The 25,329-nt window shown below is 43.3% G+C and overlaps 1 protein-coding gene across 4 annotated transcripts in view; it reads left to right on the top strand.

Annotated features, from left to right (window-relative positions):
- Positions 1–7,946: 7,946 nt before the first annotated feature.
- Positions 7,947–25,329, top strand: part of fam219b (family with sequence similarity 219 member B) — a 37,597-nt gene continuing 20,214 nt past the window's right edge. The window contains exons 1-2 of one of the 4 annotated variants that reach the window (XM_068015452.1): positions 7,947–8,067; positions 18,504–18,606. In XM_068015452.1, coding sequence (XP_067871553.1) covers positions 8,008–8,067; positions 18,504–18,606 — 163 coding nt within the window. In that variant the 5' untranslated portion in view covers positions 7,947–8,007. The remainder of the gene's footprint in view (positions 8,068–18,503; positions 18,607–25,329) is intronic. The other 3 variants (XM_068015451.1, XM_068015449.1, XM_068015448.1) reach the window with 3 other exon arrangements.

Here is a 25,329-nt window from a genome sequence, read left to right as displayed (position 1 = left end):
CTTTGCAGATGCTGTGCCTGACTTGCTCAGTGCTTCCAGCATGCTCTATTTTCATTTCAGATTTCCAGCATCTGCAGAATTTTGCTTTTGGAAGCTTTGGACTGCAATTCAATCTTATGTCGAGTACATTGTTTGGGAGCAGAACATTCCTTCAAAAGCAATAATCAGAACATACAACATATAACTTTAGTTAGGCTACACTTAGAATATTGCGCGCAATTCTGGTCGCCACACTACCAGAAGGACGTGTAGGCTTTGGAGAGGGTACAGACGAGGTTTACCAGGATGTTGCCTGGTCTGGAGGGCATTAGCTATGAGGAGAGGTTGGATAAACTCGGATTGTTTTCACTGGAACGACGGAGGTGGAGGGGCGACATGATAGAGGTTTACAAAGTTATGAGTGGCATGGACAGAGTGGATAGTCAGAAGCTTTTTCCCAGGGTGGAAGAGTCAGTTACTAGGGGACATAGGTTTAAGGTGCGAGGGGCAAAGTTTAGAGGGGATGTGCGAGGCAAGTTCTTTACACAGAGGGTGGTGAGTGCCTGGAACTTGCTGCCGGGGGAGGTGGTGGAAGCAGGTACGATAATGACGTTTAAGAGGCATCTTGACAAATACATGAATAGGATGGGAATAGAGGGATACAGTCCCCGGAAGTGCAGAAGGTTTTAGTTTAGGCAGGCATCAAGATCGGCACAGGCTTGGAGGGCCGAATGGCCTGTTCCTGTGCTGTACTGTTCTTTGCTCTATAGACATTAAACCAGGGCTTTGTCTGCCCTCTTGGGTGTACCTCGAAGCCATAGTTTCGAAGAAGATCTCCTTTGTGCCGAGATTGAGTAGAATGGGCCAATATTCTCTGGAGTTTAGAAGAATGAGAGGTGATCTCATTGAAACATTCAAAATTCTTAAGAGAGCTTGACAGGGTAGATGCTGAGAGGCTGGTTCCCCCTGGCTGGAGGGTCTAGGACAAGGCAGCATAGTCTCAGGATAAGTGGTCAATCAATTAAGACTGAGATGAGAAGGAATTTCTTCACTCAGAGGATTTTGAATCTTTGGAATTTTCTACCCCAAAGGGCTGTGGATGCTTATTCGTTGAGTATAGATCGATAGATTTTTGGATACCAAGTGAATCAAGAGATATATGGATAGGATATGACGGGAATGTGGAGTTCATGTAGAAGTCCAGCCAATCAGATGCTGAGGGGTCTTGACAGGGTGGATGTGGAAAAGATGTTTCCCCTTGTGGGAGAATCTTAAACTAGGGGTCATTGTTTAAAAATAAGGTGTCGCCCATTTAAGACAGAGATGAGGAGAAATTTTTTCTCTCAGAGGGTCGTGAGTCTTTTGAATTCTTTTCCTCAAAAGGCAGTGAAAGCAGAGTCTTTCAATATTTTTAAGGCAGAGGTAGATAGATTCTTGATCAGCAAGGGGGTGGAAGGTTATCGGGGGTAGGTGGAAATGTGGAGTAATCAGTTCAGCCATGAACTTATTGAATGGCAGAACAGGCTCGAGGGGTTGAGTGGCCTACTCCTGCTCCTAATTCGTATGTCCGTACGTATCTTATTGAATGGAGGAGTAGGCTCGAGCAGCCATAGTGCCTACTCCTGCTCCTAATACTTATTATGTTCTTATTAAGAGCTAGGGAGTTCTCGCTCTTATCCTGGCAAATATTTATCCCTCAACTAACATCACTAACACAGATTATCTGTTAATTTTCACATTGCTGTTTTTGGGAGCTTGTTGTGTTGAGTCTCCCTACATTAGTTACTACTCATCAAAAATACTTAATTGGCTCTAAAGCACTTTGGGATGCCCTGCAGTTTTGAAAGGCGCTATATGAATACAAGTCTTTCTTTTCTTAATCGTAGTGAGTGGAGTGGCTGAGCTGTCTGGCTCCTGAATTCACTTGTGATCATTGTATTTTGGTTTTGACAGTTCTCGACCGGTTCAATGGTTCCTGTGGAAATAGTTTTATTTTTGTGGAGGTGCTTAAGGAGATAATTATCTGTTTAAACATTGATGGTAGAGAGCCAGGACTAGTGGTCAATGAAGATTCAATAACTGACTCTTGTCCTTGGAGGAGGATAGAAAATAAGAGTGAAGGAAATAAATTCTGGTTGCTGTGGTAAAGGTCTTTATTACTTCTAAAACCCATCTGTTGTAGCTCATCGACGTGTCATGCAGCTTTAATACAGCACTATAATGGAAACATTTAAAAATAAAATTTCAAACGTGGTTGGACTGAGGGAACAGCAAAGTTGGTCACAGTTGGAAAGGAAGACCGTTGTTTGCCCAAGAAATGTGATAGAAGCGGATTCTATTGATGTGAAACTTAGATCACCAAGAAGCCATGAAATTTTAATGTTAACCTTTCAACTATTTTGAGCTCTGTCTTCCTTTTTCCCCAGAGCTGTACTTCAATAATAATTTAGATGGGTTTCAAAAACGAAAAAAAAAAGCCACGCTCTACTGAGGCGACTGAAAGCATCCCTGGAGACCAAATGAGTTTGTATAATTCAATAAGACTATTGTCCGACTGTGCTTTTAATAATTAAAGGCTCTGTATGGGTGCACATTGCCTGTGAGGCACTGCAGGAGTTTGAGGACAGAGAGTCTAGCACAGCTTGGCTGCTCACCTTAATACGTCTAAATAAATGCACACAAAAACTTTCCTCCAGCAGCTTTCAGTGTAAAGCTGAGTGTGCCTGGGCTGCACGCTTTGAGCTATTGTCTCTTTAAATTGATAACGATATTCACGATTGCTGAGAGATAATTAACAACAACTTATATTTATATAGCACTTTTGATGTAATAACATTACATCCCAAGGGGCTTCACAGGAATGTTATAAAATAAAATATCAGACCACAAGAGGAGATATTAGATCAGATGACCAAAAGCTTGGTTGAAGAGGTGGATTTAAGGAGTATCTTAAAGAAAGAAAGCGAGGTAGAGGTGGAGAGGTGTAGGAAGGGTATTGCGGAGATTAAAGCTTAGGCAGCTGAAGGCATGGCCACCAATAGTGGAACAATTAACATCAGGGATGCACAAGAGGCCAGAATTAGAGGGGAGCAGATATCCCGGAGGGTCGTGGGGCTGGAGGAGATTACAGAGATAGGGAGGAGCGAGGCCATGGAGCAATTTGAAAACAGGGATGAGAATTTTAAAATCAAGATGTTGCTTGACCGGGGGTCAATGTAGGTCAGCGAATACAGGGGTGATAGGTGAATGGGACTGGTTGCGAGTTAAGACATAGGCAGCAGTGTTTTGGATGACCTCATGTTTAGGGAGGGTAGGATGTGGAAGACCAGCCAGGAGTGTGTTGGAATAGTCAAGTCTAGAGGTAATGAAGGCATGAACGAGGGTTTCAGCAGCAGATGAGCTGAGATGGTGCAAAGTCGGGCAATGTTACAGAGGTGGAAATAGGCAGCCTTTAGTGATGGCATGAATATGATGTCGGAAGCTCATCTCAGGATCAAATGTGACACCAAGTTTCCAATCATCCTCATGTCTTTGGTGTAAGCTTTCATTGACACCCACTGCACAAATACTCCGTTCAACAGAATATTTCAGGAGATGCTTCTCTGGTGGAATTTACCACAATAACTTGCATTTATATAGTGCCTGTAATGTAGTAAAATGTCCCAAGTCACTTCACAGGAGCATAAACAAACAGAATTTGACACTGAAGCACATAAGGAAGTATTAGTACAGGTGCCCAAAAGGCTTGGTCAAAGTGGCAGGATTTAGGGAGTGTCTTAAAGAGAGGTAGAGAGGTTTAGGGAGCGAATTCCCAAGCTTAGTGCCTGGGCAGATGAAGGCACGGCCACCAGCGTTTTTAAAATTCTTTCATGGGATGTGGACATCGCTGGCAAGGCCAGCATTTGTTGCCCATCCCTAATTGCCCTTGACAACTGAGTGGCTTGCTAGGTAATTTCAGAAGGCAGTTAAGAGTCAAACATGTTGCGGTGGGTCTGGAGTCACATGTAGGCCAGACCAGGTAAGGACGGCAGATTTCCTTCCCTAAAGGACATTAGTGAGCCAAATAGGTTTTTCCGACAATCGAAGATAGTTTCATTGAATTTAAATTCCATCAGCTGCCGTGATGGGATTTGTACCCATTTGTACCCCCATAATCCCAAGGGCATTAGCCTGTGCCTCTGGATTACTGACCACTAAAGAAAATCGGTGATGCTCAAGAGGACAGAATTGAAGGAGTGCAGAGATCTCTGAGGGTTGTGGGGCTGGAACAGGTTAAAGAAATATGGAGCGGACACAGTTATGGAGAGATTTGAAAACAAGATTGAGAATTCTAAAATCGAGGCATTGCTGGATTTGGAGCCAGCGTAGGTCAGCGAGCACACGGCTGATCAATAAACGGGAATTGGTGCGAGTTAGGATATGGGCAGCAGATTTAACTCTATTTAACTTTATTTGAGAATGCTATTCTGAGGTGGATAGCAAGGGTCCTTCTGAAGAGATGTTGCCCGTAGTGGTTAATATTCATAAGGGAATTTACTACAGCGAGCTGCTCAATTGAGATGTTAAATCCACCCATTGCTTTGTGTAGTGACATTGTTAAATGTACGTTATTAGTGTTTCCAGGGAACTATTGAGCTGAATTTTTGTTTGTGCTGTCCCCAGTTTGTGACCTTCCCTGACCTTCATCCATTCATTATAATGAATACTAAAGAGAGGAATTTTTGCTCATGGTCGAACTGTTTATGGTGCAGCAAATTCCATCACCACAATCTTACTATGACACTGAACAGGAACAAACTCCCATTATATACACTGGGATCAGTCTAATTTTGCAGGTTTGGTCATGTTAATCCAATTCTGCCCATAAATTAAGGATGCAGTATCTTTAAGGAAGCTTCTTTGTAATATTCTGTTGTATTTTAAAATCAAGTAATTAAATAAACTGGAATTATTGGACTGTAGCAGAGCATCAGCCTTGATTTTTAGACTGAAGTCTCGAGGATGGGATGGGAACCCACAACCGACTGATTCCAAGCTAAGAATGCTAACCACTGAGCCACGTACACTAGGTATGCTACAAAGGTTGTGCACTGGGTGTAGTACTTCACTAAAAAGAAATTGGAGTCTGTGATTCTGATGCCCATCAACCCAGCGTTCAAGAACCAAGTTCAGGGGTGGGATTTGCCACAAGGGCTACTGACGTTTTAAAAGCAAATTCAAAAATAAGAGACAGAAAAAAGTATAAAAGTCACATTGCGAAAGTGTTAGGCAATGTACTGGGCTAGTGCGGACTTTGTTGTATTTAATGTTATTAGAAAAATGCCCCTCCCAGCCACGCTGCCTTAATGTTTAAAAAAGAGTTCCCAGGGAGCACTGTACAAGTACACATATGTCGAACTTCTACATCACTAAGCTCAGTGTAAAGCTGTAGGCAGTATAGCTCAGATCAGCTGTACCTGGCACAATATAGATACTTGGCGGAGATTAGTAGTTGGGTATCGCTAAAACCTTTGTACAGAGACCATGTTAATCTGTGAGCTACAGTCTCCAGTTTTTCTTTGAGAAATTAATAACTAGAAAGGGAAGTTGTGAAATCCACTTGCATCAGTGAGATGCATTTCACAACACATAGAGATGACACCCCAAACCTTAGTAAGCTTTAATGCCAGACTCGTTGAGCTACAAATCAGAAGGCTCAGATCTCATTTCATTTTCATTAGAGCTGCTTTTGCATGGAATACTGCAGCTGATACCAGCAGGCATGCAGGATGAAAGTCCAAACTGGAGAGTAGCAAGATAATCTCATCTATAATAATTACTTGAACTACTTTGTATCTGCATACAGTAGACTCAGTGCAGTAAATAGTTCTGCATTCCATCAGAAAAGAAGTTCTTTTACCTGCTTTGATTTTAGGGTATGCTGTTTATTTTGGCACCATTTCCCTTATCTAGTTGACCCACTGCATCACTTTGCAATCTGGAAACTGCAGGTTTCCAGATCTCTGCTGCTGCTATCCCTCAACTGACCACTAAGAGGCCTTCCCTTTGTTCACCCTCCCTCTTTTGATGCACTTAAAACCTATTACATTTCTAACTTTCCCAATTCTGATGAAAGGTCATTCAGTGGTGGGCAAATTATCTGAGAAAATTCTGAGAGATGGTACAAATTGTCATTTAGAAAGGCGCAGACTAATCAAGGACAGTCAGCATGGACTTGCCAAGGGAAGGTTAAATCTGCCCAACCCGATTGAATTCCCTGACAAGAACCAAGGAAGGTTGATAAGGGTAGTGCGTTTGATATAGTCTACATGGATTTTAGCAGGGCAGTTTAGAAGGGTCATACTTCCAGGAGTATGCCCAGCATTAGCAACCCTATGGGACGTATGTGAGAGCAGCCCAGAAACAATGTTCCTTTCCTCTTTGTAAAGACTTGCCTTGAGAGTCAAAGGATCATTCATCAAACCTGCATCTCAAAAGTGTCGACATCAAATCCACCTCCCAGTACACTGGTTTCAGGTAATGGTGCGTTGATGCACTGAGCTATGGAACGGCCGCTTGTTTACCTCACTCTCCTCCTTTAAGACGCTCCTTAAAACCTACTCTCTGTGTTCATCCGCTTCTGCCTCTTTGCATCCCCAATTTTAATTGCTCCACCGTTGTGGCCGTGCTTTCACTTGCCTGGGCCTTCAGCTCTGGAATTCCATCCCTAAACTTCTCTGACTCTCTCCCCTCTCTCCTCCTTTAAGATGCTCCTTAAAACCTACTTCTTTAACAAAGCTTTTAGTCACCTGTCCTGATATATCATTATGTGGCTCAGTGACAAATATTGTTTGTTAACACTCCTGTGAAGTGCCTTTGGAATGTTTTACTATGTTAAAGGTACCATATAAATGCAAGTTGTTGTTATTCAATGAAACCTGGTTTCTGAACATTTTTTAATGTGCACATAACTTATTTCATTGTTTAGTACCCTGGCATATTTTCTATTAAACAGATTAAAAAAAGGATTTTTGCCAGCCTAGTTCTTCTTGGGGCCTAAAACGGCCTCTGAGCCACTTGCAATTTTGCACACACCCTCAACACTTAATTCTTCACCCTCATTAAACATTCCATAGGTCGAGACTCTGGAATTACCAGCATCTTATTCTGTACCCCATTCCGCTTACCACAAGTACCACTACTCCATAAAAAGCTCATCACTCTATTGTATTCTTGGCTAAAGGATGACAGACACAGCTCTCTGTGGCTAGAGAATCACAGTAATCAGAGAGCATTAATATTGATGCTGCAAGTGCTGAACCGGTGACCAACAGTATTATTCCTTCTTAAACAGATTCCTGGGGACGTATTATTTGAAATTTTGAGTGGAACAACTTGGAACAATTACAGTATGTATCATTTGTCAAATTCAAGAATATCATTGCTTCGTAAGATGAGAAGAAAATAATTATAATGGACTGAACTGTTTTGAAGCCTCTGGAATGCATGACTGGTAGATAGGTGATATAATGTAGGAATTAACAGATCAGCCCAATCATTAATCTCTGTAATTATTTATTGTATGGCTAGTAATGACATGTTATTTATTGCACCCATTGACTGCTCACTGTTCCATTACCAGTTTTAGAGCTATTTAAACGAAACATGATCTCTCCCATAGGAACACATACGGTAATCTGTCATGGGATTTCTCTTCAAATGTCTGAAGGTTTATATTTTGGCACAAGCTTTTTCCCTCCTCTCTTCAGAGTGCTGGCTGTTGTTGGGGTGGGGGTTTGGCTTTAAACGCACAAGTAGTTCATTCTTCGAGTGTGTGTCTACAGTAAGCGCTGTTAATTTGCTTCATCATGATGGCAGTACTGTCAGTTAATGTCCATCAGTAAAGCAGGGCCTCCTGTTGAGCATCAAGAGCCCAGGCTGATCCTCCTCCTCCTCCTCCTGCGACCTCTGCCGCGGGGTCAGCCCGTGCCACTTTGACCCGGAAGCGGAAGCGCTGCTGTTGTCAAGCAGCGGGATGAGCGGCTGAGGATGGAGTCCCGGGGAGATCCCTACCGAGCGCTGGACACGGCGGAGGAGCCCGGTCCTTCGGTAACCGGGGGAGGGAGAAGTCTGTCTGGGCGATGGGGAGGGGAAGGAAGGGACTAGGAGCAGAGGTGCAGGGGCCTGCGGGCCGGGCCCCGGTGGCAGAGAGCGAGGGGCCGGGTCCCGGTGGCAGGGAGCGAGGGGCCGGGTCCCGGTGGCAGGGAGCGAGGGGCCGGGTCCCGGTGGCAGGGAGCGAGGGGCCGGGTCCCGGTGGTAGGGAGCGAGGGGCCGGGTCCCGGTGGCAGGGTGCGAGGGGCCGGGTCCCGGTGGCAGGGTGCGAGGGGCCGGGTCCCGGTGGCAGGGTGCGAGAGGCCGGGTCCCGGTGGCAGGGTGCGAGAGGCCGGGTCCCGGTGGCAGGGTGCGAGGGGCCGGGAGGATGGGAAGGAGTGAATGTGGGTCAGAGGCAGATACAGGGACTGTGGTATGAGATTGAGTTGGTGCTGAATACTTGGATCGATCTCTGTAATTCCCAGGCTAAGTAGTAGGATTCTTTGGCCATCCTTTGTGTTTTCCGCTCACTCAGTAATTTACAGTGGACTGAGTTTTAGTATTGATCTTAGCTAGTATGTTTTAATAAAGTCGCCTGTTCATTTTTGAACAGGGTATGTTTGTTTAGTGCCTTGTGGTTTGGGCATATGAAAGGCACAATTCAGCATTGCAGAGCCTCATCAGACCCCTTTCCTATCCTGAGTGGCGTGAAACAGGGCTGTCTTCTCGCACCTACACTGTTTGGGATCTTCTTCTCCCTGCTGCTCTCCACATGCGTTCAAGTCTTAAGAAGAAATCTTCTTCCACACAAGATCAGATGGCAGGTTGTTCAACCGTGCCCATTTTAGAGCGAAGACCAAAGTACAGAAAGTCCTCATCAGTCCTTTTTGCTGACGATGCTGCATTAACGTCCCACACAGAAGAGTGTCTGCAGAGACTCATCGACAGGATTGCGGCTGCCTGCAACGAATTTGGCCCAACCATCAGCCTCAAGAAAACGAACATAGTGGGACAGGACGTCAGAAATGCTCCATCGATCAATATCGGCGACCACGCTCTGGAAGTGGTTCAAGAGTTCACCTACCTTGGCTCAACTATCACCAGTAACCTGTCTCTCGATGCAGAAATCAACAAACGCATGGGAAATGTGTCTGCTGCTATGTCCAGACTGGCCAAGAGGGTGTGGGAAAATGGCGCACTGACACGAACACAAAAGTCCGAGTGTTTCAAGCCTGTGTCGTCAGTACCTTGCTCTGCGGCAGCGAGGCCTGGACAACATATGTCAGCCAAGAGGGATGTCTCAACTCATTCCATCTTCGCTGCCTCCGGAGAATCCTTGGCATCAGGTGGCAGGACCGTATCTGCAACACAGAAGTCCTCGAGGTGGCCAACATCCCCAGCATGTACACCCTACTGAGACAGCGGCGCTTGAGATGGCTTGGCCATCTGAACCGCATGAAAGATGGCAGGATCCCCAAGGACACATTGTACAGTGAGCTCGTCACTGGTATCAGACCCACCGGCTGTCCATGCCTCCACTTTAAAGATGTCTGCAAACGCGACATGAAGTCCTGTGACATTGATCACAAGTCGTGTGAGTCAGTTGCCAGTGATCGCCAGAGCTGGCGGACAGCTCGAAAGGCAGGGCTGAAGAGTGGCGAGTTGAAGAGACTTAGCTGTTGGCAGGAAAAAAGACAGAAGTGCAAGGAAAGAGCCAACTGTGTAACAACCTCGACAACCGATTTTTATCTGCAGCGCCTGTGGAAGAGTCTGTCACTCTAGAATTGGCCTTTTATAGCCATTCCAGGCGCTGCTCCACAAACCACTGACCACCTCTAGGCGCTTACCCATTGTCTCTCGAGACAAGGAGGCCAAAGAAGAGTTTGGGCTTCACACCGATGTTAAATTTACATTGTGTAAATCTGACATCGAGGTCTGACTGACTCCTGAGCAAATGCAATGAGATTGTCCCAGTGTCTGGTTGGATCCTAACTAGACTGAGAACAGGTGTACACTATAATATGTAGTATTGGTGTGAAGTGAACTGCTTTACACCAATACCACAATTGTAGTGTAAATGCTGAAACTAAATGTTGAGTGAAATTTGTAATTGTGTGAGCCTCCTCCCCCCCCCACAAAGTGGGATTTGTTTGCCTGTTCAAGGTGGAAGATTTCCACTCTGCTCTGTGTCACACACACAATCTTCCCAGTTAATTGGGAGAGGGAGGAAAGCTCAGATCCACTCTCAGACTGCTCAAACGCACTTGTGGCAGATCAGCTGAGAACTGATGATGATGGCCTCCGTGCTCGTGCCAATTAACCGACCATTGTGGTGAACCCTGCCTAGGTGAAGGATGAAATGCCAAAATCCAAGACACCAAGGTTGAAAGGAGTAGGAGACTGGAGACTAAGTCCAGAGGTAGTTGTTAGATGACACCATGCCTGGCTTTTACAAGCCTGTAGGTTGTGGGTGAGGAAAGATGGGAGGGACGTTACAACTTTAGCAGTTTGCGAAATAATTAATTAATAGTAAATAGAGAGGTAAGTCTAAATCGGAGGAGGAAGGGTATCTCCCTTAGAAGGCATAGAAAGACTATAGCAATATAGATTTTAAAATACAGATTGTGATGGAGATATCATATATATTTATATCATCTAACACTAGGAGGCATAGTGTAAAGATTAGAGCCAGACCTTTCAGGAGTGAAATTAGGAAACATCTCTCCACACAATGGGTGGTAGAAGTTCGGAACTCTCTTCCACAAATTGATGCCAGATGAATTGTTAATTTTAAAACTGAGATTGATAGATTTTGGTTAACAAAGGTTTTAAGGGATATGGGGTGGAGGGGGCAGTGTATATCGAGTTAGTTTGCAGACCAGCTGTGACTCCCTCTGAATGGTGGAACAGGCTTGAGGGACTGAATGGCCTGTTCCTATGTTCCCAACTGCAAATTGTGAAATTATAATTGTAGGAATAATGTGCAATTCAAAGTACATTTCTGATTAAAGGTTCCTAAACAGTCCAATGTGTTCTTTACAAGGACACATTGGGATTTTAATAGTTTCTTACAGTAGCAGTCGATTATTACAGTAGAATTTCAAAGAGCCGGCAGAGGCGCGATTGGCCAAATGGCCTCTTTCTGTGCTGTATGATTATAAGTTGTTGCAAAGTGGCTTTGTCTCCCAGTGTAATATGATGGGGTATTAGTGACATTGTGGTACATCGAGTTGTATTGAATCTACAGCACTGAAACCGACCATTCGGTCCAACTAGTCTCTGCTGATATTTATGCTTCAAGAGTGCTGTTTGTGTTTTTATAGTAACTGATCTCTGTACTTGTGGAAATGGATTTATACTACGCAGTTTTCTCCATGTTAAATGTAAAAAACATTTTACTTTTGTGGGATAATTAGATGCATAGCATGAGGCTTTGTAGGTCACAAAAAAAGTTATTGGCTGTGATTAATACAATATCTGAGCTAACTGTGCATCTCCAATTCTGACCTCTTGCGCATCACTGATTTTCATCGCTCCATCATTGGCGGCCATGCCTTCTAAACCTCTCAGCCTCTACTCATTTCTCCACCTTTAAGGCAGCTCTTAGAACCTACCTACTAAGCTTTTGGTCACTTGACTTGATATTTCTTTAGCTTGGTGTCAAATTTAGTTTGATAACATTCTTCTGAAGCACTTTGGAATGTTTTACTATGTTAAAAGCAGTAAGTTGTTACTGTCCGCAACTTGTGTATTTTGGTTTTTAGTGTACCTCCAGTTACTGACTCTCCAGCAAACCATTGGAAATAGTGTTTTCCCATTTACCTTTCTGGAACTTCATACAATTTTGAACACCTCTGAGCGATCTTTTAATTTTCTTTGATCTAATAAAAAGAGCTAGAGTATTTCTAGTGTGTCCTCATTTTAAAATCTCTCAACTCTGATACCCTTTCAGTGAATGTCTTCTGCGCCATCTCAATGGCATTGAAACTGGACACATTTTAATTTCTACATAAGTTTAGCATTAGCTGTTTGCTTCTGTATATAATACCCCCATTCATAAAACCTTAGGAGATCGTAAGTATTTATCTCCTTCTGAAATGCCTCAGTTGACTTTGCATGCAGACCAGAAGGTCCCTGGTTTGATCTCTGATCCCTGCTGAGTCTCTGCTCAGCATTTAATCCTTAGACCATTCCTTGAGTCACCTTTTCTTTGACTTTTCTGCTTGCAGTCTGCTGTCACCTCTTGAGGTAGATTAGCATGCTTTAAGATGCTGTTACTGCAGAGGAATGCGGGTTAGTGAGAAAGCTAACCTAAGATGGGGTGGCAGCAGGGGCACTACAGTTAGTGGGGGAAAAACTCAGGTAGGTTCTTATTTCCTGATTGCAGGAAAGTGCATGTGTGTATGGCCACGAGTCAGTGACTGACCCAGCAGGCGTGCAACTTGGATGAAGACAGAGTCTGACTTTGCTGAAATGCCTCTTTATACATGGTTGTTACAACTTTCTAGACTTTCTGAGTTAGGTAAATACTTGAAGGGGAAACATTTCCTGGCCTACGAGGAGAGAAGAGGGGAGTGCACCTAGTTGGATAGCTCTTTCAAAGAGCTGGCACAGGCTTAATGGACCGAATGGCCCCCTTCTGTGCTGTATCATTCTATGATTCTTTGACTAGAATGGCAACTGGTAAATATCTGGTGCTTGTGGAACTGCGGCCAGCATTTTTCAATGTCTCCTGGTCTGGAGGCGAGAAATTGGAAAGGTGAAACTACACCTCCAGATAATTTGCTGTGTTTCGGCTCCATGTTTAAACTTAACAATTTATATTTATATAGTGCCTTTAATGTAATAAAACATCCCAAGGCGCTTCACAGGAGCATTATAAAACAAAATATGACACCAAGCCACACAAGGAGATATTCGACCAGATGACCAAAAGCTTGGTCGAAAAGGTAGGTTTTAAGGAGTGTCTTAAAGGAGGAAAGTGAGGTAGTGAGGCATGGAGGTGTAGGGAAGGAATTCCAGAGCTTGGGCCTAGGCAGCTGAAGGCACTCCCGCCAGTGGTGGAACGATTAAAATGTTGGAGACCAGATTTAGGTAAGCGCACATATCTTGGAGGGTTGTGGGGCTGGAGGAGATTACAGCGATGAGGAGGGGGAAGGCCATGGGGGAATTTGGAAACCAGGATGAGAATTTTAAAATCAAGACGTTACTTTACCAGGGCCCAATGTAAGTCAAAGAGAACGGGTGATAGTCGAATGGGACTTGATGTGAGCTAAGACGCGGATAGCAGAGTTTTGGATGACCTCAAGATTGGAAAGAGTAGAATGTGAGAGAGCAGCCAGGAGTGCATTGGAACAGTCAAATCTAGAAGTAATGAAGGCACGAATGAGTGTTTCAGCCGCAGATGAACTGAGATGGGCGAAGTTGGGCAATGTTAGAGGTGGAAATAGGTGGTCTTAGTGATGGCGCAGGTATGTGGTCAGAAGCCCGCCTCGGTGTCAAATATGACACCAAGATTGCAAGTAGACTGATTTAATCTCAGACTTTTAACCATGGAGAGGGATGGAGTCCGTAGCTAGGGAATAGGGTTTGGAGTGGGAACTCTTCTGTCTGCCCGCTAAATGAAATAGAATGCATCCATATTAAAGAATGGATGTTCAGATAAAATATAACTTGAAATGAACAGTCACTGATTAATGGCTGATGATACCTGAACCCCTCAATTGGATCCCTGCAATATTATTAACTTTGATGTCCATTACCTCTTATTTATTTTCACACGATTCATTGTGCATAATCTGCTTAAAACTGCATCGTAAATTTTAATATTGCTTCAGGTCCTAAGTCACAAAAATATAATCTCGTGTACTAAATCAGAGAGACGTCTGATATGTGCCACAGCATGTAGAAGAGAAATCCCTGTGTGGCATCTTTGCTGCTTTGTATATAATACCAAGTTCAGGTGCTATTTCGGTGAATTTAAAATTACAGGTACTTCTGTGAGTTAAGTGCTTCGAGTAAGATGAGACTGGTAGATCGAACTTGCACTTCCAGCCCTATGTACGAGTGTGCACTCTCTGCTCATCCGACTCCTTTGCATCCTACTTTGACAATACAACCTTCAACAGCCTTGGTCCCACACTCTGGAATGTTCTCCCTAAATTCTTGCTTCCTCCATTTCCTCTTCCTCCTTCTCCAGAAACATCCTCGACACCTACCTCTTTGACTATGCCTTTGCTCACCTCCCCAAGCTCATCTCCCATCATTGCTCTGGGTCCTTTTTCACCACGGTGCAGTGTTTTGAGATCGTTTTGCTATCTTAAAGACACTATATAAATACAATTTGTAGATACTGCTCTGTGTATTACCCACATTTTGTGCTTTTACTTCAAAATCCCAGGACGGAACACACTTTCTTTTGCGCAGAGCACTGCTGAGATGCTGGTTAAATTCTCTTTCCAACTAGCGTTAACTGACTGATCTGCTAACATGATATGAATTAAAAGTTTAAAATAAAGTATTGAGAATGATTTAAACCTCAATTATGTAGCCACTGCAGCTGCTGTGAAGTAAATTTGGCAGAGCCACAAAAGGAAATGTTAGGACAGGTGGCTTAAAATTTCTCAAAGGGTAGGTTTTAAGAGCATCTAAAAGGAGGCGAGAGATGGGGGGGAGAGGTTTAGGGAGGAAATTCCAGAGCTTAGGGCTCAGGCAGCTGAAGGTAAGGCTGCTGCTCGTGGAGCGATTTAAAATTGGGGGATGCTTGGTAGACTAGAATTGGAGAAGCACAGAGATCTCAGAGAGTTGTAGGGCTGAGGAGGTTACAGAAATAGGAAGGGGCTGAGGACATAGTTGAATTTGAAAACGAGGATGAGAATTTTAAAATTGAGGCATTGCTGAACTGGGAGCCCGTGTTTATCAGTGAGCACAGGGGTGATGGGTGAATGGAACTTGGTGCAAGGTAAATTCTATTTAAACTTGAAATAGGATTTGGGGCTGGTGAAGGGGTTTGCAGGTTTGGATTGTGCCAATATTACTTGCTAAATTCTCCTTTTACTACCAAATCTATTTTCCTGCAGGAACTAGGAGGCAGTTATACAGATGAGCGCTCACAGGAATAAACTTTTTAGGTTGTAAATGGGAAAGTGAACATTGCATCTGTCATCTTCAGACTAAAAACTTGAGTGGAAACGAATGCTTTGCATTCCTGAATATTGAATGCTTCCTGGTCGAGGGCAGTTTTGCATAGATTTAAAGAAAGATGGAGAGTATCATTTGCAGGCAATAGAATCCTATAATTCTGGATGTTAGATTTATAGCCTTGCCATTAGTTTCTTATTTTAAGCCTTATCAGAGACTTAATTCCACTTGTCAAACTTATAACTTTGAAAATGCCTTTGTTTTAGTGATAACATTGCTGGGAAATTGTTTCTACCTTGGCCTATGTACCTGAAGTATAGCACAGGAACTTGCAGAGTAAAGCTCCCTCTAATCTAGTGTTGTCCAATAGAAAGTGCGAATTAACCACAAGTCTTGACTACAGAGACACTGATGTAGCCACGGGTACTATATTTAGTAGAAGACGCCTTACAGGTGCTCACACAATCCAGGTAAATGCACTTCCTTTGCGTATATTTGCTTAACAAACACATACCGTCATTCAGCAACCAAGCAAGAACACTTACACACACTGGTTTTTACCCTCCCTTTTTAGCAACCAACACATAAGGTTAAAATTCACATGCAAATGCCGTGTGGGGGGATGAGTATTGAGGTCACATGCCTGATGTGGTGCTTGTTTCTCATTTTGAATTTACTAATCAGAAATGCACTTTGTCACATCTGGATTCCCAATTAGCCACATGTGGCAGATGTATTGGGCAACACTGCTCTACTCTGCCTTAAAAAAAATGTGCCTCAGTAGCAATTTAGAGCTTCTGCCTGCTGCACACTTGTGGTACTTCTCCAGTTTACTGATCCCAGTTGTTCTGGACTCTGAATGAGATTGCTAATTTACGAGTTTGTTTTTCCGCCATGTACCGTTTTTAATGCGCCATACACGTTTCTGTTAACCGCTTGACTGTCCTGTTTAGATGAAACGCTTTTGGAATAGTACATTGGGAAAATTATGCGCATTAGTAGTGATTCATTTTATGTGTGACTGAATTCTTGATTACGAGCAAATGGACTGAGCCTGCTTGGATTCATTGCATGTCGCACCTTTGCGCCCAACAGACAAAAGCCATCGTCCCAATAGCCTGGGCAAGAGTGAATGCAAGACCTGCAGTAAAATGCTGGTCACTAATTCACTACATTCATCTTTCTCCCACCCTGAGACTATCCTGAAATTTCACTGAAGCTTTCACTTTGGTCCCAGTTCTCTGTAATTTGTGTAACAGTGACACACCTATAAGTTATTCATAAGTTGCTAACAAAGAAACAGCATCCCTGGTTATATTTTGACTGTGTGGAGTTCTCATGTACCATCCAAATGTGCTATGTAATTTCTCATTTCTCCGCCCAAGATTACTACTTAGCTGCATCTTTTGCAGTGACTTGCTTGAACACTAGTCTCTGTCGGCTTGCACTGCCAATCCCAGGCCACTTTGACAGAATCTGCTGTGCACGTAATACTGAAAGCTGTATTAGCAAACCACATTTCTCACTGGGAAAATACTGATTGAACAGTTCATAAGCCTTAGTGGTAGAGCTGGGGTTTAAACCTTTAACAGGCGATGCATGATATAAAACTACTAGAGCTGTGATTTTCTATTCCTTTCCATGAAATGAAATGGTCATTACATTGTTTAAAAGGTTTTGAAAAGAATCATAGAATGGTTACAGCATGGAAGGAGGCCATTCACCCTGTCGAGTCTGTGCTAGCTCTTTGTAAGAGCAACGTAGCTAGTCCTGCTCCCCTACTGTTTTTCTGTAGCCATGCAATTTCTTTCCCTTCAAATAATTATCCAATAGCCTTTTGAAAGGATAAAACTGGAGCCAATGTTTACACACTTCTATAAGCATTTATTTACACAGTTACAGATTACAAGCACTCCTAACTCAACAACGATAGTTGCAGTCTGTGCCTATTTATAGGGACACAAGTGAATCCCCAGTTAATGCCCGCCAAGTACAGACAATTAACAAATAACTCACCTCTTGACTCCCCAAAGCCTATCCACAAGGCACAAGTCAAGAGTGTGATGAAGTACTCTCCTCATGCCTAGATGAGTGCAGTGTTGTTGGAGCTGCACTCAAAAATCTCAACACCATCCAAAACAAAGCTTGATCAGCACCCTATCTTCACTTCCATAAACATTCACTCCGTCCATCACTAGCAGCACAGTGGCAGCAGTGTGTACCATCTACAAGATGCACTTCAAGATTTTAAAAGCATACATCCTGCCCTTATTTTTATATAATACTTCCTTGGAGATTAGAAGCGGACTTGGTTGGAGCATAGGAGTTTGTCTGTATGACGGTCAGTGTAGCTGGGAGATGCAAAACTGAGCTATAACTGCACCACCACTAGTGGTGAGTTTATATGGGTATTTGCCATTGTAGATGTGAAGATTAGGAATTTTTAACAGAAAAAGTTGACACAAAACCCAGAAGGGTTGTGCAGACAGAAGACATTTAATATACGGGTAGATATATTAAAAGATGAACAAGTACGCATAGAAAGCTGCCATTCCTAATTTTTAAGTTAACTGGACAGATACAGTAGCTGGCTGAATTGCCCTTTCAAGTATTTTTAAAATTAACCATTTTGCTGTCATTGTTGACTTGCTCCTCTCTCTGGTGGAAGATTTATCTGAATATATCTTGTTTACCCCTTGCCTCTTTGCTGCCGGCATAACTGCATTTTCTTTCCATTCGTTTATTTTAATTCAAGCATTCAGGACAGTTTAATTTGCTGCAGTTTGAATCTCTTTCTGTGTATCTAGCATGGCACACTGGATCACTGAGGAGCATTTACTGTTCCTGATTTAAGGCACATATCTGCACATACAAGAGCTTTTGGCTCTTGATACTCGTTTTGTTTTTAGAACTGAGCAAGTATCCTGACTTCTTTAATGCATTTACTGTCTTCGTGTGAGACACACATATCCGCCTAACGGTTTTCCGTGTAAAAGTTAGATGCCTACTGTGGAAGTGATTGTGCTCACTTTAATCTTGCTAGAGAATAGAATCATACAGCGTAGAAAGAGGCCGTTCAGTCCGTCATGCCTGTGCTGGCTCTTTGAAAGAACTATCCAATTGGTCCCACTCCCCCTGCTCTTTCCCCTTGACCTTGTGAATTTTTCCTGTTCAGGTATTTGTCCAGCTCCCTTTTGAAAGTTGCTACTGAATCTGCTTCCACTGCTTTTTCAGACAGTGCATTCCAGATCATCATAACTTGCAACATTTAAGAAAGCAATCTGCTGATATGCCCCTTTTTATTCCTATTAAAGGGTCACAGCAAAAGCTGGAAAAATGAGAGTGCGTTCACGATACTGGAAAAGAAGAAACTGCCTACGACCACCACTAGAACTCCTTCGATACATCTCAAATTACGTGAGTCCCAAACTATCTGATTCGTTGTCATTTTTGAGGGCCACTCTGGACAGTGTGCAGTTTGTATAGTGTCACAGGTTGTAGGTTGATAATGGCACACAGCGTAATTTTCTTCCTCCTTGCCTGATGCTAAGAGATATGATTTCACAGTCTTGGCAGCTCTCCGGTATCATGCCCACGTAGTTATTTTTCATGCATGAGCCTTGATGATGTCAGCATGCTATTTGACTGTGATGGGTGGTTTCTCTGGTTCTGGCAGTCCTGTAGAATTGCTTGTGTGACCATTCTTCATGCATTCTTCATGCAACCAGCATGATATTCCACTGTGAAGAGCTTGATAGACAAGCTTAGCCCTGTTGTCTGCCAATTTTCACACAGGCATGGAGCGCTAATGGTCAGGAATGGGAGCTCTTATGAATTTTTCCCCCTCTACCCCCTGTTGTACTCCAGAAAATAACTGTTGCATCCTAATTTATACAAAGGTATGTTTGACTGAGTATGCAAAATGCTTCCACAGATGCTGTTTTGCAGTAGCTTAATGACCTCCCCCACAGTGGCTTAGTGCACTTTTACTCTGACTTTAAAAAAAAATTTCCAAGTGCAGTCTTAAGAGAATTACGATTTTGAATACATTAATTATGATTACACAATAGAGCACAAAACTGTTACCACCTAGTACAATACAACGTCAGTCTCCACTTTTAAGACTTTCACAGTTCTGTGATGGGTAATCAAACAGCAAAGTGCGTCACTAAAAAGGTTTCAAGATGAATCCGAAAAGCTAGTGGTAATTCATGGCCGACGGTGGATAGATGTCCCAAGGATCCCTACCCAATGTTAGAGTGCATCATGAGTTTTGATGACGGGTCACTGACCTGAAACGCTAACTCTGCTTCTGTCTCCATAGATGCTGCCAGACCTGCTAAGTATTTCCAGCATTTCTTGTTATTTATTATATTAGAGTGCATCAGGCTGTGTTCTGGTTGAAATGCATCGTACAGAAGAGTCCCTTGACTATCTGCTGTTCAGTTGTATAACACTATGTTTCTAAAACATGTCGGATAAAAGAAAGAACAATCAATCTCCTTTTAATGTCCCGATGGATATTTTAAAACCACTTTAACCCTATTGACAATTAGTTTGATACAGCAGAGGAAGAATTGGCAGCTTTATTTGTTCTCTGAATGTGTGAGGGAGGCTGACAAGGTCGCATTTATTGTCCTGCCCTGAGAATGTGGGTGTGGGCTGCTGCCTTGAACTGCTGCAGTCCTTGTGGTGTTGGTGTTGTCACAAGTGTGTTGGGTGGGAAATTCCAGGTTTTTGACCTAGTGTCTATGAAGGAACAACTGTATATGTCCCAGTGTATATAGTGTGTAATGGCGAGGGAACCTTGAGCGATAATGTTTTATCCTGTGAATTCAGGTCTGCTGCAAGTACGTAGCCTGGCCCTGTGGTGTCAGCATCCTTAAGCAGTCTGGTCGTCTGATTCTAATGGAAGTTGACTCCCATTGCTGTGTGTCTCCTAGCCTGGTGGCAGGTCCCAGGAGTGTAACGATGAAACTCTTTGGTGTTCTGGATATGTACTCCTTCAGTCTCTCCAAAGGTGGAGGAGTTACACTAGGTGGGGGCAATTCCTGGTTAGATTTCTTATTTGACAGGAGACAAAGTGCACTGCGTATGACAGCAGACTCATGGTATAACTAGTACAAATTCTGTTTGTGTACTATTACAAAAATTCAGAATACACCAACCCTAGCTAGCTTTAGCGGTTGTCTTAACTTAAAAGTGCAATCTCTTTGTACCCTGTCCTACTGCCCAGGGCAATGGTTAACTCCCTTCGCAGCCTTCAGCTGCTTGACTGATTCATGGTATTTTTGTTCTTTTTTAAAAGCCTCCCTCCAGCCCCCACAGAGATCTTAAAAGGTTTCTAAAGTGTGAACAGTCCCGAATAACCAAAGGTGTCTATTATTTTGGTCTCCTGAGAAAACTTGCCCTTCTTGCATTCTAATACCATTTGTCTGTCTACCACGTTTTTGCTTAAATAAACACATTTTAACATAGCTTATGTCTAAGTTCTTCCAGGGCAGAAAGATTGCTCAAAGGACCTCAAACCGTAAACATTCTACTCTTGTCCTTTGCAGTGGTAATGGGAGATGCTGTCAAAGAATTAAATAAAAACTTAAGTTAAGACTTCCACAATGCTTCTCCACAAGGAAAAGGGTCCTTTAATTCTTCAGCATGTTTCCAATGCACGAAGCATCCAGAAAGAGAGTAAGGTTTAGTCTGTGCGTCTGGGAGTAAACAGTTGTATTTGTATTGCTTTGCACTTCAGTCCCATGCTCGTGGTCTTTGGCAACCTGGTGCAGGAAGGGGTGGTAGGAGCGGTCAAGTCGCAGAATCCCCTTGTGTCTGCCCCTGGACCTGGCTGAGGTGGCCATCCACAGATCCAGGTGAGAATTGGTTGGTGGTGATGTGTGGTCCGGCTGCCTACCTCTCTTCTACAGCTATGTCTCCGTGCCCAGGTGGCCTTGGAGAGAGAGCATGAGTAATCAATACTGTATATAATGTTCTTTAATTTGATGAGTTTCCTTTGGGTTTTTATGATTTGGATATTTATCCTTTGTGCACCTAGAAAAAGGGGGCAGTTTTGTTTATTTTTATTTGGGTTAATGACACCCAGTGTCTGCTTATTGGTCCCATCAAAAGAGGAGAAATGTATTTAACGTTTAACTTCTTTGCTTTAACTAATTATTTGGTGAAATGCAAATTGAATAACTAGTTCCCTGCAAACTTACTCCTTTTTAGTCTGTCTCCTCTGTTGCCTCTCGTCGCCTCAGCAGTCTCGTATTTTCCCTACCATGCTTCTTGCTTTGCAGCTGCCCTCCCAGGATTAAAATCTCCTCTGGTGTGCAACCCTCAGTTTATCAAAATAAATGGAAAGAAAAAGTCTGAATACTGGAAATTTAAAGAAAAATCAAATGATTTTAGAAATGCACATCGCCCATCAGCATCTGAAAAGAGAAAAGCACAATCAATGATCTGGCTCTTGACCCTTCGTTGGACAAAGGGTTCCAACTCAATAATAAGCTTTTCCGATCACGACAAAGCTGTGATGGACTGCCTACTTTTTCTACCTCTATTCATCATTTCAAAAGCTTGATTGTTACATCGCTGGATCTTCTGGTACTGTTCTCATCGCTGGTATTGCTTCAACAACGCTGACGCTATACCTTTCCTTTCTCCCTCTCTGTCTCCCTCTCTCTAGGCGACTGCCTCCACCTCGCTACTGCTTCTCTCACCAGACTGCAGTTTCCCCACTTGTGCATCGGTTTTATCTCCCTTATGCTACTTCCAGCTCAGTTATCCCGCTTTGCAAAATAAGAAACCAATAAGGTTGGTGCTGCTGGACAACAAATACTATTTATACCTTTTGTAAAAAATCTGTAGTTTCTTGTGGCGCAGTCTACCTTGGTGGGGCCTCCGTGATGGAGTAGGTCAGGGAGCAGTCAGGTCACAACCCATTTTATAACTTGACTACTAGAAATGAGGAAGCCATTGCAATCTTATAGGAACATTTACACACAATCTGCTGGCATTTTGCTGGCAATCATCTAAGAGTTTCACAGATGCAGCATTTCTGATTCTTAATTACTTGTTAACCGGTCTAGTCTGTTTTTTATTCATTCATGGGATGTGGACTTCGCTGGTAAGGCCAGCATTTATTGTCCATCCATAATTGCCCTTGAGAAAGTGGTGATGAGCCGCCTTCTTGACAACTGAGCAACTTGTATTTCACAGGGGAGTTAAGAGTCAACTACATTGCTGTGGTTCACAAATAGGCCAGACCAGGTAAGGATGGTAGATTTCCTTCCCGAAAGGACATTAGCGAGCCATATGAGTTTTTACAATCCGGTAGTTACACGGGCACCATTACTGTTTCTAGCTTTTTATTCTAGATATATTTAATTAACTGAATTTAAAATCCCCAGCTGCCAATGTGGGTTTTGAACTCGTCCTCAGATCATTAGTCCAGGTCTAAGATTACTAGTCCAGTAACATAACTGTGATTGTTTCCCTTTGGTGTAGTATGCATAGAACAGTACAACTGTTAATACAAAGTAATAAGTCTACATTTTAAATGAAAGTCTTGTCAGTCGGTGATTAATTAGGCCAAGCTTTCTGGCTGCATGTTAGTCACTTCACATTTCTTCATTACTTTCTGCTTGGGTTCTTCTATCAAGATTGCTGACTGACTTCCCTGATATTCTACCTGAATGGTTTCCCTTCTCAAAACAGAAAAATGATGTAAGATATCAGATGCTGATCATTTTCAAGAGTGTTGCAGAGCCCTAGAGCGACACCCCACCTTCTCTGTCGAGACAGTGCAATGTCTGTTTCATGTCAATTCGATGCCACACTCAAATTCAGGTGGAGACATGAGCCTCGTTGTATTTGGTGTTGTTCAGAGGAGGTTTCCCACTGGTGTCAACAGCCAGTGCTGCAGGGGACAGCAGCCTTGACAGCCATTTAACTGTGTTTGCTTGCACCTTGAAACAGTGCCGGCACAATTGTCTGGTACGAAATGAAGGCAGTATAACTGCTGCTGGGTTATGTCACATTTACTTGCATTATGGCTTTGATGGAATGCAAGTCTTTCCCATTTATACATGTCAGGAGGTGAATGGTAGGGGCTTTGGTGGCTATCTGGGTGCCTTTATTGAAGGTGGCCTCCCAGTAAAAGCAGCCTCTTGTACTATTGCCTTTGTTACGATGGGGAAAGCAACAAAAGTATTCCCTGAACAGATGTAACATCTGTGGCCTGTTTGATGCACCAGTGGGCCAAAGCCTGACTAAAGTGCCAAACGCCAGCAATTCGGCTTGAAAGGATAAATTTGTGCAAAAGTTTATAGCAAAAGGCACAGCTGTCCCGGTGTGTGACCTCGGCTGTAGGTCAGGCTCCACTAGATGGCGTGACTGTCTTCATCTTCCTTAGTAGAAAATGGGAAAGGTGGAACTCCTTAGCCATGGCCAAGTAAGTGGGTCTGAGCTGGAAAACTGAGTTCTTGGACCAGTTTTGAGTGAGTGCCAGCTGCCTGAGACTGAAGGTGGTCTTCTTCCGTCTGCTTGCAATGGTAGGCCCTCCTCCAAATTCCTGACACCCATTGATGAGCTCGGTGGAATCCCCATGCTGAGTGGTGTGATTAGTATGCAGCTGGCAGCGATAGTGCTGAGGCTGGAGATTTTTGTAACAAAAAATGTCCTATATTGCAAAATTTAGCAGCGAGCGTTAGAAAAAAAAAATCTGCATAAGCAATAATGCTGAAGTGGAAGACGACAACAGCAAACTCCAACTTGGGGGAAAAAAAGATATGCCTTGCTTTAAGAATGGGATCTTTCAAGCTTCTTGAGTGTCAGTCATGGAGTTAGAAAGTTGTGGGTTCAAGCCCTACTCCAGAGTCATGAGCCCATAATACAGACTGACAATCCATTGTACTACTGAGGGAGTGATGCAGTGTAGGAGATGCCGTCTTTCAGATGAGACGTCAAACTGAGGCCCCGTCAGCCCTCCCAGGTGGCTGTAAAAGATCCCATGGCACTATTTCAAAGAAGAGAAGGGAAGTTCTACAGGTGTTCTGACAATGTTTATCTCTCAACCAACAGATTGAGTAACACTAAAGCAGATTCTCTGGTTATTATCTCATTGCTGTTTGGGGGACCTAGCTACGTGAAATTGGCCGCCGCATTTCCCTAAAACGGTGACCACACTTTACAATTCCTTAATTGGCTATAAAGCAGTTTGGGATATGCTGAGTTTGTGAACTGCAAGTCCTTTCCTGTCGAGCAATGGTATGGAAGCAGAGAAGCGTTTATTTTAAACGGTGTTAACACACAAGGTCGGCTCAAGGAAACACTAGGAATTTGTCATACTAGTTAAGGCTAATTGGTAGTAAATATGGTAAATCTCATTGAAACATAGAAGATTCTGAAGGGGCTGGATAGTATAGACACCGAGATTGTTTCTGCTGGTCGGGGAATTTAAAACAAGGGGGCACAGTCTCAGGATAAGGGGCCGATCATTTAGGACTGAGATGAGGAGAAATTGCTGCACTCAAAGGGTTGTGAATCTTTGGAATTCTCTACCCCGGAGGTTAGTGGATGCTTCATTGTTGAATACATTTGAGGCTGGGAGAAACAGCTTTTTTTAGGTGTCTCAGGGAATCGAGGGGTATGGTGAGTGGGCAGGAGTTGAAGCCTAAGATCAGCCATGTTCGTATTAAATGGTGGAGCAGGCTCAATGGGCCATATGGTCTACTTCTGTTCCTATTTCTTGTGTTCTTGTAACGTAGGAACCAGTGAAGGTCCCTTGAACCTGTTCCGCTATTCAGTCAGATCATGGCTGATGTGCATCTCGGCTCTATCTACCTGGTTTAGCTCCATAACCAATTGGTTTTGTCTTTTTCTTGCCAATATTTGACTGACAATGGGGGCACTGGCAGTATCCTTGTCGCATCGCTGGCTCTCAGGCCTGTCTCACCAGCTTTGAGATAATTGTACTGGATCTTGCTTGTTCTGAGAGTTAATCACACAGTTCATTTTTTAAAAAATGTGTTCATTCAGCGCAACTTCCAGAAACTTTAAGAATTAATTATTGTGGAGTTGGGGTTGCAGTGTGAAGCTCTGCTGGGCTCGGGCATGGAATATGGGGGGGGTCCACTGCCTGAA

This window comes from Heterodontus francisci, chromosome 35 (genome assembly GCF_036365525.1).
Source record: "Heterodontus francisci isolate sHetFra1 chromosome 35, sHetFra1.hap1, whole genome shotgun sequence".
Lineage (NCBI taxonomy): Eukaryota > Metazoa > Chordata > Chondrichthyes > Heterodontiformes > Heterodontidae > Heterodontus > Heterodontus francisci.
The sequence above is the reverse complement of the archived record's forward strand: the minus strand, read 5'-3'. Positions and strand labels throughout refer to the sequence as shown.